The following is a 15,562-nucleotide window of genomic DNA, read 5'->3' as shown; positions in this document are numbered from 1 at the left end:
AGAGCCTGCTCGGAACCCACCACAGTGGGAAGAACCCCAGAAAAACGAGGTGGAGGCGAGCCGCACTGAATTCGGTAGCCTCTTTCTACAGTACGCAGGACCCAATGAGACACATTCAGCAGAAGTTTCCACGCTGCCAGAAAGCTCACTAAGGGAATCAGTCTCTTGAGACTGACCTCTGGTGTAATAGAAGGTGTGCCGCTGCGAAGGCCTCAGGAGAGGCCGCGAGCCTCCCAGACCCGCTACGTTGCCGGGCGAGAACTGGGAGAGGCGCTCGCCGGAGACCGCTGCGCCCTGAAGCACCATAGGTGGCAGGGTTGGCAGATCGACCTCCTGAGGGCACTGGGGGGACCCGGGCACCGTAAGATGAGGTGTACGCCGCGTCGCCCCAGAGGGGCCCGCCCTCGGAAGCCCTGGGCCAAAACCATCAGGGCTTCTTAGCCGCGGCCCTTCTGGACATGAGGACGGTCCTCAGATCCGCCTTAGTGCCCGAAGGGTGCTTTTGGGCCTCCCTGTAGGAGGGGGCCGTACACGGAGGGGGCTGCCCCCGCCCGGCAGCCCCACGAGCTAGACAGCGACGGGGGAGGAACCGCTGGAACGCCGCCGCCTGAGCACGGGCCTGCTGGTATCTCTCGACGACGGAGTCTACTGCGTCGCCAAACAGGCCCGAGGGAGTAAGCGGGGCGTCCATGAGCACGACCCTGTCCTTCTCTTTCATATCGGACAGGGTCAGCCAGAGATGCCTCTCCGCCGCCCCCAGGACTGCCATAGACCGACCGATAGCACGGGCGGTCTCCTTGGTGGCGCGGAGGGACAGATCAGCGGCCCGCCTGAGCTCAACTACCTGCTCAGACGTACTCTCCCCCTGCTCATCCAGCTCTTTAAGCAGGTCAGCCTGGTACGCCTGTAACACCGCCATGGTGTGCAGACACGCACCGGCCTGACCTGCTGCCGTGTACGCCTTGCCTACCAGCGCTGAGGTGGTCCGCAGCGGCTTGGTAGGCAACGCCGGAGCCTTCAGGGACGATGCAGCAGCAGGGGACAGATAGCTGGCTAGCGTCTGTTCAACCCTGGGCATCGCCCTGTAGCCGGAGTAGTCCAGCCCCGCCACATTAGCGTAATGGGAAGACGTGGGGCTGAACAACCGGGCCGAAAATGGCCTATTCCAGGACCTCGACACCTCAGTGTGGAGGTCCGGAAAAAAGGGCAGGCTCCGGGGCGGAGGTGGTGGCCTACTGCGCAAAAAACGCTCCTCCAGTCTAGAGCCCTGAGGCTCAGGCCGTGACTCAGCGGGCCAGTCAATGCTAAGCTTAGCGACTGCCCGTGCAACCACCTCGAGCAGCTCCCCGTATTGAGGAGACTGCGGCTCAGGGTCGACGCTCTCCACATCGACCTCCTCGGAGGACGATAGGTGGAGCGCCGAGTCCGCTCCCCGGGGGGAAGAAACTGCAGAGCGTGCTTCCGAGCCCAGGGAGGGGACAGAGGACCTGGAGGGTGAGGAAGGAGAAAGGGACGGGCCCGTCTCCATTCCCTCCGCCAGGTCCATCTGCGAGCCCCACGAGCGCAACCGCCGCTCTGCCTCGGCAGAAGCAGGGCCGGCACCACGAGGCACGCTAGTGAGGGCTCCCTCCTCAAAGAGAGCCCAGCGGGAGCGGAGAGTGCACAGCGGTAAACGCTCGCAATGTGCGCAGCCGGCTCCCTCGAGAGCCGACTGAACATGCTCCGCTCCCAAACAGGCAACGCACAGACTGTGTGTATCCCCGCCCGTAATAAATCGCGGACAGGGAGGAACACACGGCCTGAAGCACTGCCCGCTCTCGCCCTTCGTCTTATCCTTGGCTTTAGGCATGCCAACGATAAAACACCAAAAGACAAAAATAGACAGACAATAAACACAGAGCGCTTGCTGAAAACAGGAAGCTGACGCGGGGCTCGCCGCTCGGGCTTTTATGCTTCCGGGTCGCTACGTCACCCCGCCCGTGACGTCTCGCCCATCCATTGGACGGATTACACACGTGATTCAGAGCGCGGTCACGCGGGGGCGTTCCCATAGCGTTTCGTGACGCAGCTCGAGTTCCTGAAGGGGAACTAACAAGAACATGTGATATATAATATGTTAAAATTTACAATAAAAAAATAAACAATATAACCATTTATAAACATATATCAAACACATATCATGTCTCTGTTCTATATGTACAAATGATTTGGGCATGTAAAGTCAAATTTGAAAACAAAAATGAAAATGTACTGTAGGTTTGCTTGATCAAGTTTAAGCTCTCGTTCTCGATCTAAAGACAGCTGCTGCTCACATCATGTGATCCATGACTGTGATCCATAAACACAGACTGATGCAAATGTCCACATCCAGTTACTCGGTGCAGACAGTCCAACTGCCTTAGCTAAGCCTACATACATTTGCAAAGATATGAATAAGAAATGACCTCAACTTGCTTTTGCATAGTCAAATCTAATCTATATGAAAGACAAATTCTGGATTCACAGTAAAACAAGGCAAAAAAATGAAAGTATATTTCTTCTCTTGGAAATAGTAGAGAAATTGTAGATTGTAATAAATATAACACTCTAAATCCAAACCAAAGTTAAATATGATTCTTTTAACTAAACAGGCATTTATAAGACAGGTTTGTAGAAAAATAAAGGATTTGGCAAATCATTATTTAGTGCTTCATACTTGTTAAGTGTTTATTTATTTTAAGGAAAACATTATGAAAAAATTATGAATCAAATTATGAATCTATCTGAGTCTAATTCTCATGTTAAGTCTTCCATCCAGAGTTTCAGAAAGTTCGACTAAATCCTTAGTGAAGAGATACACACACGTTTACAACTTTATGCAATTACTATAAATTCCATTCAGTCTTTTGGTCACTCTCACTTCTAATGTACACACAAATACAAAATTCAGTCAGGTTTTCACACTCTTAAAATATGATCTCAAAATCATCTAAAAAGCCAAAAATGCTACATACTGCCACATAAATATAGAATATACATTACTGTAAAATACATAGCTGTTAAGGTATGAAATTGTTTTTCACTGGAGTGTATTATTTTTTAAAACCTAGTTTCTGAATGAATTTCCTAGAATTGAAGGTGGGTGTACTTTCTTTTTCCCATGACTGTAAAAGTCTGTGGTCAAATCACAGCTGTGCTGATATTCAGCACTCTTGCTCATGTGATATTGCTTTATTAGCTAAGCTGACTACCTGACTAGCTACCTACAGGCAATACCTACTTTTACATTTACCCAATTCTGTATATCTGTATGTCTGTAATTTCGTAGCAAAGAATTTCAGGATTCACAGGTTGTATTGATGACATTGCAGTTCCAAGTATCCTGATTCAATCTTTTAAATAAATTTGAAAACAGACATGGTTCTGTACATTAAATTTGAATTTTCCCTTTGCCTTAGTATATATTTGCAGAAATTGAGTTAATTTAATAATGATTATTTGCTTGGTGCCCACAGACTGTTTTTAAACCAGTCCAAACACCAACATGGACTTTACAGGGCTTTTTACATCAGCAAACTTATACTAAATGTAGAACAGTATGGTGCAACCCTACTGGTGTTGTGTTTTCTGTAGTGAAGCACACTCTAAGAGGGCAGGTGGAATTGCCAAATGAACAAAACAACTTCTACATTTAACATTTACATTTATATTTAACATTTATATTTAACAATTGCATTTAATATTTACATTCTTCATTAAGATAAAGAATTTATACTGAAACTTAAAAATTGTTATTTAACATGACTATCTAAATGTGATAGTGACAAATTACAATCACAATGACAAATTACATGTGAGTTTACTTGACCAGGCACCGTTTGAGAGGTACATACTGTAAGCTGATGTAATTGATACAACACCTGCCCACATCCAGTTTCATTTTTGTTTCCAGCTTCCAGACTTATATTCAGACTTTGCCTATGCAAAGCCTGCATTCATTTGCAAAGATATGAATAAGAAATGACTTCAGCTTTTTTTTGCATAGTAAAATCTAACCTATGTGAAAGACAAATTCTAGATTCACTGTTCAAAAATAAGGTACAAAAGGAAAGTATATTTCTTTTCTTGGCAATAATAAAAGCTGTTCCTTGAGTTAAGGTAATGCAAAGATTTTTCACACATTTTTTCACAGCTTATCACTTACAATCTTAGACCGAAGTATCAGTACTATTTTTCTAGGGTTAAAAAGAGCATTACTTGAAGTAGCATCTCATACTTTGCATCATACATACTTCATGTATGTCAGTTTAGTTCTGTTTATTTTATGGTTAGGTGTTTCTTATATTAATAGACAGCAGGGATTTTGCGAATGTTATCTTCAGTTCATTCTGAATCTAATAGCCAGTACTAAATGGATGCAATTTATACTCAAACATTTCCCCGCAGAAAAAAATGTCCTCTTTGCAGAAAAACTCATCTTTCTCTTTAATCCTTTCCAATCTCCCTATCAGCTTGATAGCAATATATTTATTCCTTTAAATGTTTATAAATGATTGTGAACTTTGGACTGGAGACATTCAAAATAAAAATACACTTGTATCCAAATCTCTGTGTATTTATCAACATTATCAATAGTAGTGATTTTATATGAAATCTGGAAATGTTCTAAACAAATAATCTAAACATAAAAATGTCACTATGCTGCACCAACATTGCATGGTAAGAGTTTTGTATTAATACCCGTTTCCAGAGTGGAGAAGAAGAAAGCTACTTAATGTATATTCCTCAATAATCATTGTGTAAGTCTCAGTTCAATTTTATTTGTATAGCAATTTTAACAATGTACAATGTCACAAAGCAGCTTTACAGAAATATATAAATTTAGAATATAACAGCAAATTTAGGATGACCAGCAAAACAATAAACAGCAATAGTATAAATACAGATAATTGAAACTAGTGTAAATATGTGATGTAAATGTTTAGTAATAGATTACACATAAATCACTGAACAACTTTAGCAAGAGTTAACTTTAGCTACTGTTAAAAGGTCTGTACATTAATTTGTGTTTCATAAATATAATTTAGTGTATGGAAATGCCCAATCTAATATACATATGACTGTGTGTAATGCAAGAAGTTGCCCTAGATGAACACACAATATGTTTATGCAATTAATTTTGTGCACAGGAAATTGATATGCATATTCACTGATAGATTAAAACCTTTAGAAACATGTCAAAACAGAGAAAAGGCCACCTTTGCCACCAGCTGGATTTGAACAATCTCCTAATCACAACGCAAACAATTTACACTTAATTATTGTTCTTTCTATTGTTAAAATGAAATGTAAATAAAATGCATGGAAACCCACCCTACTGACATATAGCATACAATCATTAACTAGATGAGAGAAGAGACTTTTGAGATTTGTAATGAGTACTTTAAAGGTGTTAATAAAAATGTTTGAAAAATGTTTGAGAAGAAAAAATCTTTTTTCTTCTCAAATATAGTTCAGTATTATACAGGTATTCAATTTTTATATTACTAATGTAAACTATAAATGCCTCAAAATAATACAAAAAAAGGGCCAAGCCCAAACTGGCATATATTAAGGTTTTAATGGAAAAATCATTAGTCAGAAAAGTAGCAGGAATTACACAAATGCACTCCTGAGAGCTCCTGTGCCACCATTCGCTCATTTACTTTTGCTGCAGTGAACTGTTTGGGGAAAAGCTAGAAACAGGGAAATTCAGTTATATAGCCTTCTTGACCAACGATTTGTTGTTAAGACCATTAAAAGCTTAATATTTTGCCATTTTGGGCTTGGCCTTTTTTGTTTGTTTGTTTTTGCCCAGGAGTGTACAGTTACTCAAGTGTCTTGTTTCTGCATTGACATATGTTTAATGGTTTGTATTGAGACCTCAAATATGGGTGTTAATCATATTTTGTACTAAGTAGTAATTTTTTCCCCATTTTATTTAATAAATCCAACCAGCTCTGGCTCTATTACAATAAAAATCAAGCTGTTAAAAAAATCTGCTGTTGCATTCATTTTGTAATTTAGTACAGCATTACAGTAATCTAAGAAGATATTAGTACTATGATCAGTTTCTTGTTATCTTTTAAAGAAAACATATAACCTATCTTGGCCATGTTATTAGCGTGTATATCAAAAAGGAGATACATAAATGTGTCACAGTGTATTATGCATATATGAGGTTTTTTCCCATTATTAAAAAAGTAACTTTACCTATAGGCCTTAATTCAAATAAACAATAAGCCTTAATCGTAATAAGTCAACAAATGCCATCTTTCTTTACTGGCTGTGAGCACATTTGCAATCATGTCAGCCATCAAAATTAATAATATGGGAACAAATAACTGCAACTAGTATAACAGATATAATGAAAATAGAATTAATTCTGTGAATTAGCTTAATTTAAGACAACATTGTCTGTATGTAAGGGATAAAGATATAATAATAATTATATCTCAGAGTCCTCAATGTTTTTTAATTCTTTTGAACCTTATTTTAAGTCCTGAAGCTTCCTTGAAAACATTCACAAAAAATTGCCTGGAATCAGATGTGATTGACGGTGTATGTATGCACAGAACCTGTCTTTGATAGCAAACAGTGCCCTTACACAAATTAGTGACAACTAAGTGTAATAGCTCATTCAGAGCCAGATTGAAGATAGCATTGGTGAGTGGACACCCAGGCTCCAAAAGTCTGAGTTCAGAAGACTTTCGGTCTTTAGGAAGAAGGCAATCCAGAAAGCTGAACTCTGGTTGGAGGGGGCCAGGGGTGGCAGAAGGGATCTGTTTTGGCTTCTTCACCTCTGATTGTAGCATGTTTGCAAGTTTTCTCTCAAGGAAAGACCACTTGATTTTCTGTGGGCCTTTCCCAAATTTCACAATGAAAAATGTGTCAAGATTTGTCTTTATCATTCCCTTGAAAGACGGGGAAATGGACACACTGACACGCTTTGCCAAAATTTGGGAGAATATCAAATACTTCACATTAGAGATGCATCTGTCTCCTACCTCTTTGTTCTTTATCATTAAACTGTATTCATTTTTTAAGGTCTCAGTCAGTTGACAGCGATACGTTTTATAGTAATTCACAGATTCCCTATCAAGTGAGAGCTCTTCTAAGTCAGTGAAAGACTTAATGACACTCAGTATTTCTGCCCCACTAATCTTCCCTGGTCTTCTGTCAGGTGTGTATGTAAAAGGCTGAGGCAACTTTAAGGCAACATTTGGGCAGTATGTTTCAGTTCTGTGCTGAACTGTGAGTTCTAGTACAAGAGGATAATGATCAGAAGCAATCTGTATTTCACTGTTGCGTGCTACATGAATATTACACACCTTTCCCATTTTGTGTTCCTGCAGGAAAAACATATCTATCCTGGAGCGAGTGTCATTCTGACGTCGTGTAAAGGCCTCATCAGTAGAGTGTAGGTATGACCAAGTGTCTCTGAGATTCAGAGAAACAGTAAACTCTTCTAAAAAAGCTCTGAATGGTGAATGCCTTGCTTGAGACCTTGAAGATTTCCGATCAAAGGTGGGATGCAAAACTGTGTTGAAATCACCTCCAACCACTAGCACACCCTCAGCTGTTTCCATCAAATAGTCTTTCAATCTACCCAAGAAAAATCTGTCTGCCTTATGATTGTACAAATTTACAAGAGTGTACAGTTCACCATACAGGCGACAGAACAGCACAATGTAACCTCCACTACAATCCTCATCATGGCATATGTACTCAAACGGTATGTTGTTTCTTATCAGTATTGCAACTCCTTTGCTGCAGGAGCTGTATACAGTGAAGTAGACTTTCCAGTCTTGAACTTCTTCCAAGATTTGGTAACAATCTGTCCCAACATGTGTTTCTTGTATAAAGGCAATATCAGCCTGAAGGTTACTAAGGTTGTTCAACAATTTTGAGAACTTTTTTGGTGACTTACTGGTATTTTTAATACCATTTGTATTCCAGGAGACAAAATGGAGGCTTGATTTTTCTTGTGATGTCATTATTAATGATGAAACTTCTGTAAATAAAATACACACAATTATTTTAAAACTATAAATAAAATACACACAATTATTTAAAACGCAATCCTTTTGTAATACTTCTGTCTGTTGTGGGTTATGTGTTGTATGTTTAAAAGCAAGAAACTCTCAATCCTAGATATAAATCCTAAAATAAATATTATATTATACAGATTACTGCTTGCAAAGTCATTATTAATGACTGAACTTCTGTAAATAAAATACAAAATTTAAAACACATATTATATTATATTATATTATATTATATTATATTATATTATATTATATTATATTATATCTATCTATTGTGTGTTATGTGTTGTATGTTTAAAAGAACCCTCAATCTCAAATATCAATCTCAAAATAAGTTCTATATTATACATATTACCTTATTGGAAACATACCTTGTGCAGCAGTCAGCTGGTGGTACAAATGAAAGAAATGAAGAAAAACATATTTAATAAATTGTGAAATAAGGCATGAGTTAAGTCTACAGGAATTATTGTACATAGTGGAAATATTCTGCACAACAACAAGTTAATCACAACACATGTTTGTTGACAGTTTCGTAAATTATCTCTCATGGAATATTTTACAGTTTTCATGGCATACAGTTTTACAAAGAAAAAGAGTTTGTAATTGCTTTTGTTCATTTTTTGCTTACGTATCAGCTTTCAGAAAAAAAAACAGCAGACAAACACATTTGTGTACAATCTGCATGTGTCCACGACTTTCTAATCAAAAAAGAAGAAAGAATGTTCCTACTGTTTATCATGTTAGTGTACGATACAATGATTCAGTGGTTCAGTAAATATGACAAAAACAAACCTGTAGTTTTTACACAAAAAGCAAATTATTAGAATTAGTTAAATCCTTTAAGTTCTGTAAATTCTTGTAAATATTCAGCTTAAAATTCAAAGTGTATTTTTTACTTATTTACTGGGTTAACTGTAATACTGTTTTGCAATGTTTCTTGAACCAGTTGTGTAGTAAATTCAATGTTGACTTGAACCAATTGCGTACTAAAGTTGGGGTGTTTTTGAGCTCGATTTTCATATGTGTTCGCAGAACTTTAAACTGATTTAATTTTGAGGATTATAGTTAGTAGCATTATATAGTAGCTTTAAGGCCTAAGGCTATTGTATTAAAGATCAAGTGTTTCAGTAAAGTTTTCTTAGTTTACCCTCTTTGTGTTTCTCAGTCAGGTGTGTGGTGTGCACACGCACACATGTTAATTCATTAATCATCCAGGGTTTTGCCAGTTTAGTCTTTATAAAGGATTATATGGCTGCATTTATTCATTGGTGTTCTACTTGTGGTTGGAACTATTAAAGGTGTTAATGACCATCAAGTAATAATAATAATGTTTAGATGATGTTTATTTTTTATAGGGTTCAGGTTTATATAGTTTATGTAATTCAAACTTGAGTAAAATGTACTTATAAATCAAGAAAGTTGCTAGTTAAATTTACTTACATTTTTTAGAAGAATAAACATTGATGCCATGAAAATCTTACTTAAAATATGCTTAGTTAAATTTACTAAGATTTTGTGTGTGGAAGTTGTTACCACACTTTTCTTGAATAAGTTACACGCCAGTATTTTTTTCAGTGTAATGTCATGCATTCTTACCTTAAAGACCAGACAGGTAACTTAAGAGCACAAGATTGGCTCAAAGAATGCAGAGGGACACTAGTGTTTGTTTTTAATGGTCCTTGATCACTTGATCTCAGTTCTTAGTTGATCTCACTTGACTTAGTTCAGACAACTGTTAAGTAAACATTTCCATTGTAAGTGATTTTGTATACCCTATTAGAAATGTCCCTGCCTCTCCTAAACTCTATATTAAGCTAATGGCCCCACTGATCTTTTACATTAAGCCAATTTAGGATAACTAGATCTACTGCAACAAACCAAAGCAAATGATGTTATCTTAATTTATAGATGATGATTCACATTAAAAATTAAATAATCCATAAAACACTAACACAAATTTCAACACAGTTGATGTTCTTTCAACACAGTTGATGTTCATTATTTAAAATTACATCATTTAAAACTAAAACAAATCAGTATTTAAGAAATACTTGTGTAAAACAGAAATACATATGAACATCCACATACATCACAAACATTTACTTAAACTGTCCTCTATGCATTCTACTATTATATGTTTGATTTCTGCTTTTTTTTAAAACAGTATATTTTAAAGGAATTACATTATATTGTCTAAGAAAGGTTGAAAATTTGGTGTACACAAATATTACCTTGTGCACTCAGCTGGTTGCAGAAGTGAAGTGTGTCAGATGAAGAATCTAATTAGTCACACAATTTACAGGAACTTAAAAACAGGAACAGGAAAAAAGTGGAAGCATTTTAAATAGGACAACATGTCATAGGTGTTGTAAATATCTGGTCACTAGGATTTACAGCAAAAGGTGGTGATTATGGCATGATAAAGGGAAAGCAAGAGAAATGAAAGTGAAAAACAGAAAGCAGCTTGATGCACATGTACACATTTGTGTACCATTTGCATGAGCACATCCCTATTTCCATGATTTCTATATTGTTTAACCCTTTTAAGACCTAAACCTAAGCTTGCTTAGGAATATGTATGTTCTTGAACATTAAACACTATGGAAATTGTGTGCCCAATAAAACAATAAACAATAAAACACTTTGTAAACTAATAAATGCTACTACAAGTCTCATGTCTGAGTCTCTGAAATCTGACACATTTAAGTTCTTGATCACATTTAAGTTCTTGTTGTTGACCTCAGAACAGCTACTGCCCACAGCATGTTATTCATGAAGGTGATCCATAGACACAGACTGATGCAAATGTCCATATCCTGTTTTCATACCATGCTTAGTCTCTGCTTTAGTCCCTCCATTTAGGAACATCTAAGAAATGGCTTCAACTTTTTCTTTTGCATTGTCAGATCTAAGCTATGTGAAAGACAAATTCTGGATTCACTGTGAAAATAACATACAGAATGAAAGTATATTTCTGTGTAGATTGTAAGTGTAGATGAACACGGCAAGAAATTTAATTTTAGCAGGAGCTAACATAAAAATGCTGCCAGTGTGCATGAACAGTACATGTCTGTTAAAGAAAACACTAGTCGAGGACTCTGACTCTTTTGAGAATCAGATCTTTTAGCTTCCTCAGAGCCAGATTGAGGATGGGGTTAGTGAATGGACAAATGTCTGTGTTCCCCAGAAGAGCTTTGATTTCCATTACATAATGAATACAACGCTCTACATTCAAATCACTGTTAAATGTGGTTCTTTACCTATAGATGTATTTATAAGACATATTCATAGGGAAATACCAGATTTGGAAAATGTCCCTTCAGGGCTTAATTCTACACAAAATTGTACTTTTAATCTATTTGATTCTAATTCCATCCTGTTTTTCGGAAATTCAACTCAATCCTTAGTGATAAGGGATAGATGATGATGATGAAGATTTATTGTCGCAACTAAATTTACTTAATATATAGTCGATTCAATCTTTTGACCACTCTCAATTCTAATGTACACCCAAACTCAGAATTTAGTGCAGAATTCAGGCAGTGCCATGTGAGGTCACAGGAGAGGGTGTAGTAGATATTCCCTCATGAGTGGAGCCACCAGCATACTCATGGTCATTTTAAGCACTTTGTATGGTTAGCACCATTAGAGCCAAATGACGAAGGGCACGATATGATGCTGTTGTTGTTGTTGTTGTTGTTGTTGTCTCAGTGGATAGTGTTGACAACTAACAGTTCCAGGGTCCCCGTGTCAATCCTGAGCTCATGTTACTGTCTGTGTGGAGTTTCATGTGTATACATCCAGTTTCCTTCCACTGTACAAAACATGCAGGTAAGTGAATAGGCTGCATTAAATTGCTGTTAAATGTGTGTGTGTCTGTGTTTGTGTGTGTGTGTGTGTGTGTGTGTGTGTGTGTGTGTGTGTGTGTGTGTGCGTGTGTGTGTGTGCCCTGCAATGGACTAGCATGGCATGATTTTTGGTGTCAGATGAGCTGGTTTGAGTATTTCTATAACTGCTGATTTCCTGGGATTTTCATGCACAACAAGCTCTAGAGTTTACTCAAAATGCTGCAATAAAGAAAAAAACATCCAGTGAGAGGCAGTTCCACAGACAGAAATGCCTTCTTCATGAGACAGGTCAGTGAAGAATGACCGGATGGGAATTACCGGATGTAGCAGATGAGCTACAATAGCAGAAGACCACATCGGGTTACATTTTTGTCAGCCAAGAACATTTTTGTCAGCCAAACCTGGACAGTTGAACACTGGAAAAACACAGCCTGGTCTGATGAATCTCGATTTCTGCTGAGGCACCCAGATAGTAGTGTCAGAATTTGGCCCCAACAGCATGAATCCATGAACTCAAACTGTACTGTGTCAACAGTCCAAGCTGGTGGAGGTGGTGTAATGGTGTGGGGAATCATTTCTTGGCACACTTTAGGCCCATTAATACCAATCAATCATCGCTTGAATGCCGCACCCTATTTGAGTACTGCTAATGACCATGTGTATCCCTTCATGGCCACAATTTACTCATCTTCTAATGGCTACTTCCATGTCACAAAGCAAAAGTCATCTCAAACTGTTTCTTTCCTATATATATATATATATAGTCTTAGGCACATGCAAGGAAATGCTGCAGAGCAAAGTTCAAAAATAATGATATCAAATGTTTCTACATCAAAAAAAAAACTATAAAGAGCAGTAAACAGAAATAAATGAAACAAAGTCGATATTTGTTGTGATGATCCTTCGCTTTTAAAAAAAATAGTAGTCTCTGGTACAATTTGTGCAGTTTTATAAGGAAATGAGCTGTAAGTGTTACTGAGCATCTTGCAGAAGCAGCCACAGTTCTTCTGGAGACTTTGACTGTCACACTCGCTTCTTATCTTTGCAGCAAAACTCAGCAGCCTTCATTTTTTATTTTTTGTCTGAAAAGTGTCTCTTATGTAATATGCTGCTTTCTTTACTGACATACAAACATTTTTCTGTAACATTTAATTTTGTGCTGGAAAACTAATGTTTGGAAATCTAAAATGTAGTTTTGTACTGAATCAATAATGTAGAAGTCCTAAAATAAAAATCTATAACAATGTTTGTACTAAAAAAAATAGGGTGCTTAAGACTTTTGCACAGTACTATATATATATATATATATATATATATATATATATATATATATATATATATATATATATATATATATATATAGACAGTACTGTACAAAGGTCTTAGGCACCCTACATACATATATACATGTATATATGTGTGTGTGTGTGTGTGTGTGTGAGCAGCTTCAAATTCAAATTAAATGCTTTGAACTGTTGATAAATGTCAAAATAAAGTAAAAACTGTCAGTGGTATAGAGAAAGTGAGAAAGGGATAAATTCACATATTTACAATATATTTTTGTGAATCCATTTATTTCTGTAAAACTGCTTTGTGAGAATGTCCATTGTTAAAAGCACGAACTGAATTGAATTGAATTGAATTATTTCATTGAGAAACCTGGGAAACAAACCTGGGATTATGAGCACCTCCCTGAACCAACCCAGAACTGGTCCTAGGTGCAGACTCAGGTATTCTGCCCAAATGTGAACATGCCCTTAGTGTACAGTGGAATGTGGAATGTCATGGCATTGCCATCTTCTTTTCCTATGAGCCTTACCTTAAAAAAAACCTGACAGGTAACTTGAGAGCCAAATTTGGACCAAAGAATGCAGCAACACCAGTGTTTGCTTGCTGGTTGATCACTTGATCTTAGTTCAGGTTGGGCAACTGTTAAATAAAAATGTTCATTGTAAGTAAGTGGTTTTGCTTACCAGTTGGAACTTCCCCTGACTGCCCTAGGCTAATAACCCCACTGATTATTTTATAATTAAGTCCATTAAAATGCTAGATCTACTACAGGAAACCAAAGCCAATAATGTTATGTTGACTGTAGTTAAGAATGAACAGATTATGATTCACTGAAAAATACATTTTAACATATTTTTAATTAAATTTCAAACTAAAACAAAAAATTAATATTTGTGAAGTACTTTTGCAAAACTGAAATACATATGAACATCCATTTCACATACAATTTGCTTAAAAAATGTAATTTCATTTAGTGCTAACACACAGGGTTAATTATTGCCCATTGAGGAAAAAAAAAATATATATATATATATATATATATATATATATATATACATACACATACATATATACACACTGCCCGGCCAAAAAAAAAGTGGCTGTTTAGATTTTAAGAGGCAAATACATAAGAGTCTATGAATGGATCATTATTAGAGTGATTATAATGTTTAACACTTTTAACCCTGATTAATCTTGGCAGTGTCATCCTGGAATGTGGCCATGATACGGGTTAAAATTGTGAAAGAATGGTTCAGAGAGCATAAAGAATCATTTTCTCACATGAATTGGCACCTCTGAGTCCTGACCTTAACCTCAGTGAAAGTCTTTGGGATGTGCTGTAGGAGACTTTAAACAGTGCTCATCTCTTGCATTGTCAATACAAGATCTTGACCAAAAACTGATGCACCGCTTGATGGAAATAAATGTTGTGATGTTATTTCCATCAAGAGGTGCATCAAGATCTTGTACTGACAATGAAAGAGGTGAGCACACTGTAAAGTCTCCTCCAGCTGTCCGAACCATTCTTTCATAATTTTAACCCTGATGAATCTTGGCAGTGTCATCCTGGAATATGGCCATGATACATCTTTCTACATGGTTATTTAAAAACTAAAAACACTACACACTACACAATAAAACTACACACTTCATCTTTTAAGATTAAAAGAACTGTTGCCAAACATATACCATCCTAGAAACATTATAATCACTCTAATAATGATCCATTCATAGACTCTTCTGTATTTGCCTATTAAAATCTAAACAGCGACTTATAATTTTTTTAATTGTTTTTTTTTTTTTTTTAATTGTGTAACGTATAATATAAACATTTTTCTATTTTGGTAAATATGATCAATGTTATTATATAGATTCCCTTGTTTGGAACTTACCTTGTGCACTCAGCTGATGACAGAACAAGAATTTTAAATGAGTCATACTATTTATAGGAAAAGTGAACGCACGTCACTGTTGTAACTATTGTGTAAGTATCTGGTACAAAAGACACACCTAAATAAAGGTGGTGATAATTATTATACAAAGTTATAATTATTTAGTGCCTAATTTTAAAAAGATTATTGGTTTTCATTACAAATGATATCATCAGCCACAGCTTGAGTGAAAAATAGAAATATTTACATGAATTTCAGAGTTTCTTAGTATTTGGAATGCCCCCTTTTTGCTTGAATGACAGTGGGCACTTTAGCTGACACAGACTCTAAAAGTAAAACCTGTTGATCCATGTTCAATCAGATCCATTAGAGTGTCATCTGAACACATGCTTCAGTGGAAAGGATAAGAGTCACAGAAACTCTGACCTTTTGTGCAAAGGAGTTAACATGGTCAATATCACAA

The 15,562-nt window shown here is 37.2% G+C and overlaps 1 protein-coding gene across 2 annotated transcripts; it reads right to left on the bottom strand.

Annotated features, from left to right (window-relative positions):
- Positions 1 to 4,788: 4,788 nt before the first annotated feature.
- On the bottom strand, positions 4,789 to 14,045 carry LOC117597147 (uncharacterized). Of its 2 annotated transcripts, XM_034303875.2 has the most exons (5): positions 13,737 to 14,045; positions 10,301 to 10,348; positions 9,666 to 9,801; positions 8,438 to 8,453; positions 4,789 to 8,032 (listed from the first exon to the last, which is right to left on the bottom strand). In XM_034303875.2, exon 5 carries the CDS (start codon positions 8,013 to 8,015, stop codon positions 6,483 to 6,485), a length of 1,533 nt encoding a protein of 510 aa, XP_034159766.1. In that variant the 5' UTR covers positions 8,016 to 8,032; positions 8,438 to 8,453; positions 9,666 to 9,801; positions 10,301 to 10,348; positions 13,737 to 14,045; the 3' UTR covers positions 4,789 to 6,482. The 2 variants fall into 2 exon arrangements, with proteins under 2 accessions (XP_034159766.1, XP_053089938.1); XM_053233963.1 differs by lacking the exons at positions 10,301 to 10,348; positions 13,737 to 14,045 and having other exon boundaries at positions 9,666 to 10,027.
- Positions 14,046 to 15,562: the final 1,517 nt, after the last annotated feature.

Source organism: Pangasianodon hypophthalmus, chromosome 1 (genome assembly GCF_027358585.1).
Source record: "Pangasianodon hypophthalmus isolate fPanHyp1 chromosome 1, fPanHyp1.pri, whole genome shotgun sequence".
Lineage (NCBI taxonomy): Eukaryota > Metazoa > Chordata > Actinopteri > Siluriformes > Pangasiidae > Pangasianodon > Pangasianodon hypophthalmus.
Note: the sequence above shows the minus strand (reverse complement) of the source record. Positions and strands in the feature narration are given on the sequence as shown.

Coding starts and splice junctions, on each gene's coding strand:
- LOC117597147 (XM_034303875.2), bottom strand. CDS start 8,015: ATGACATCACAAGAAAAATCAAGCCTCCATTTTGTCTCCTGGAATACA.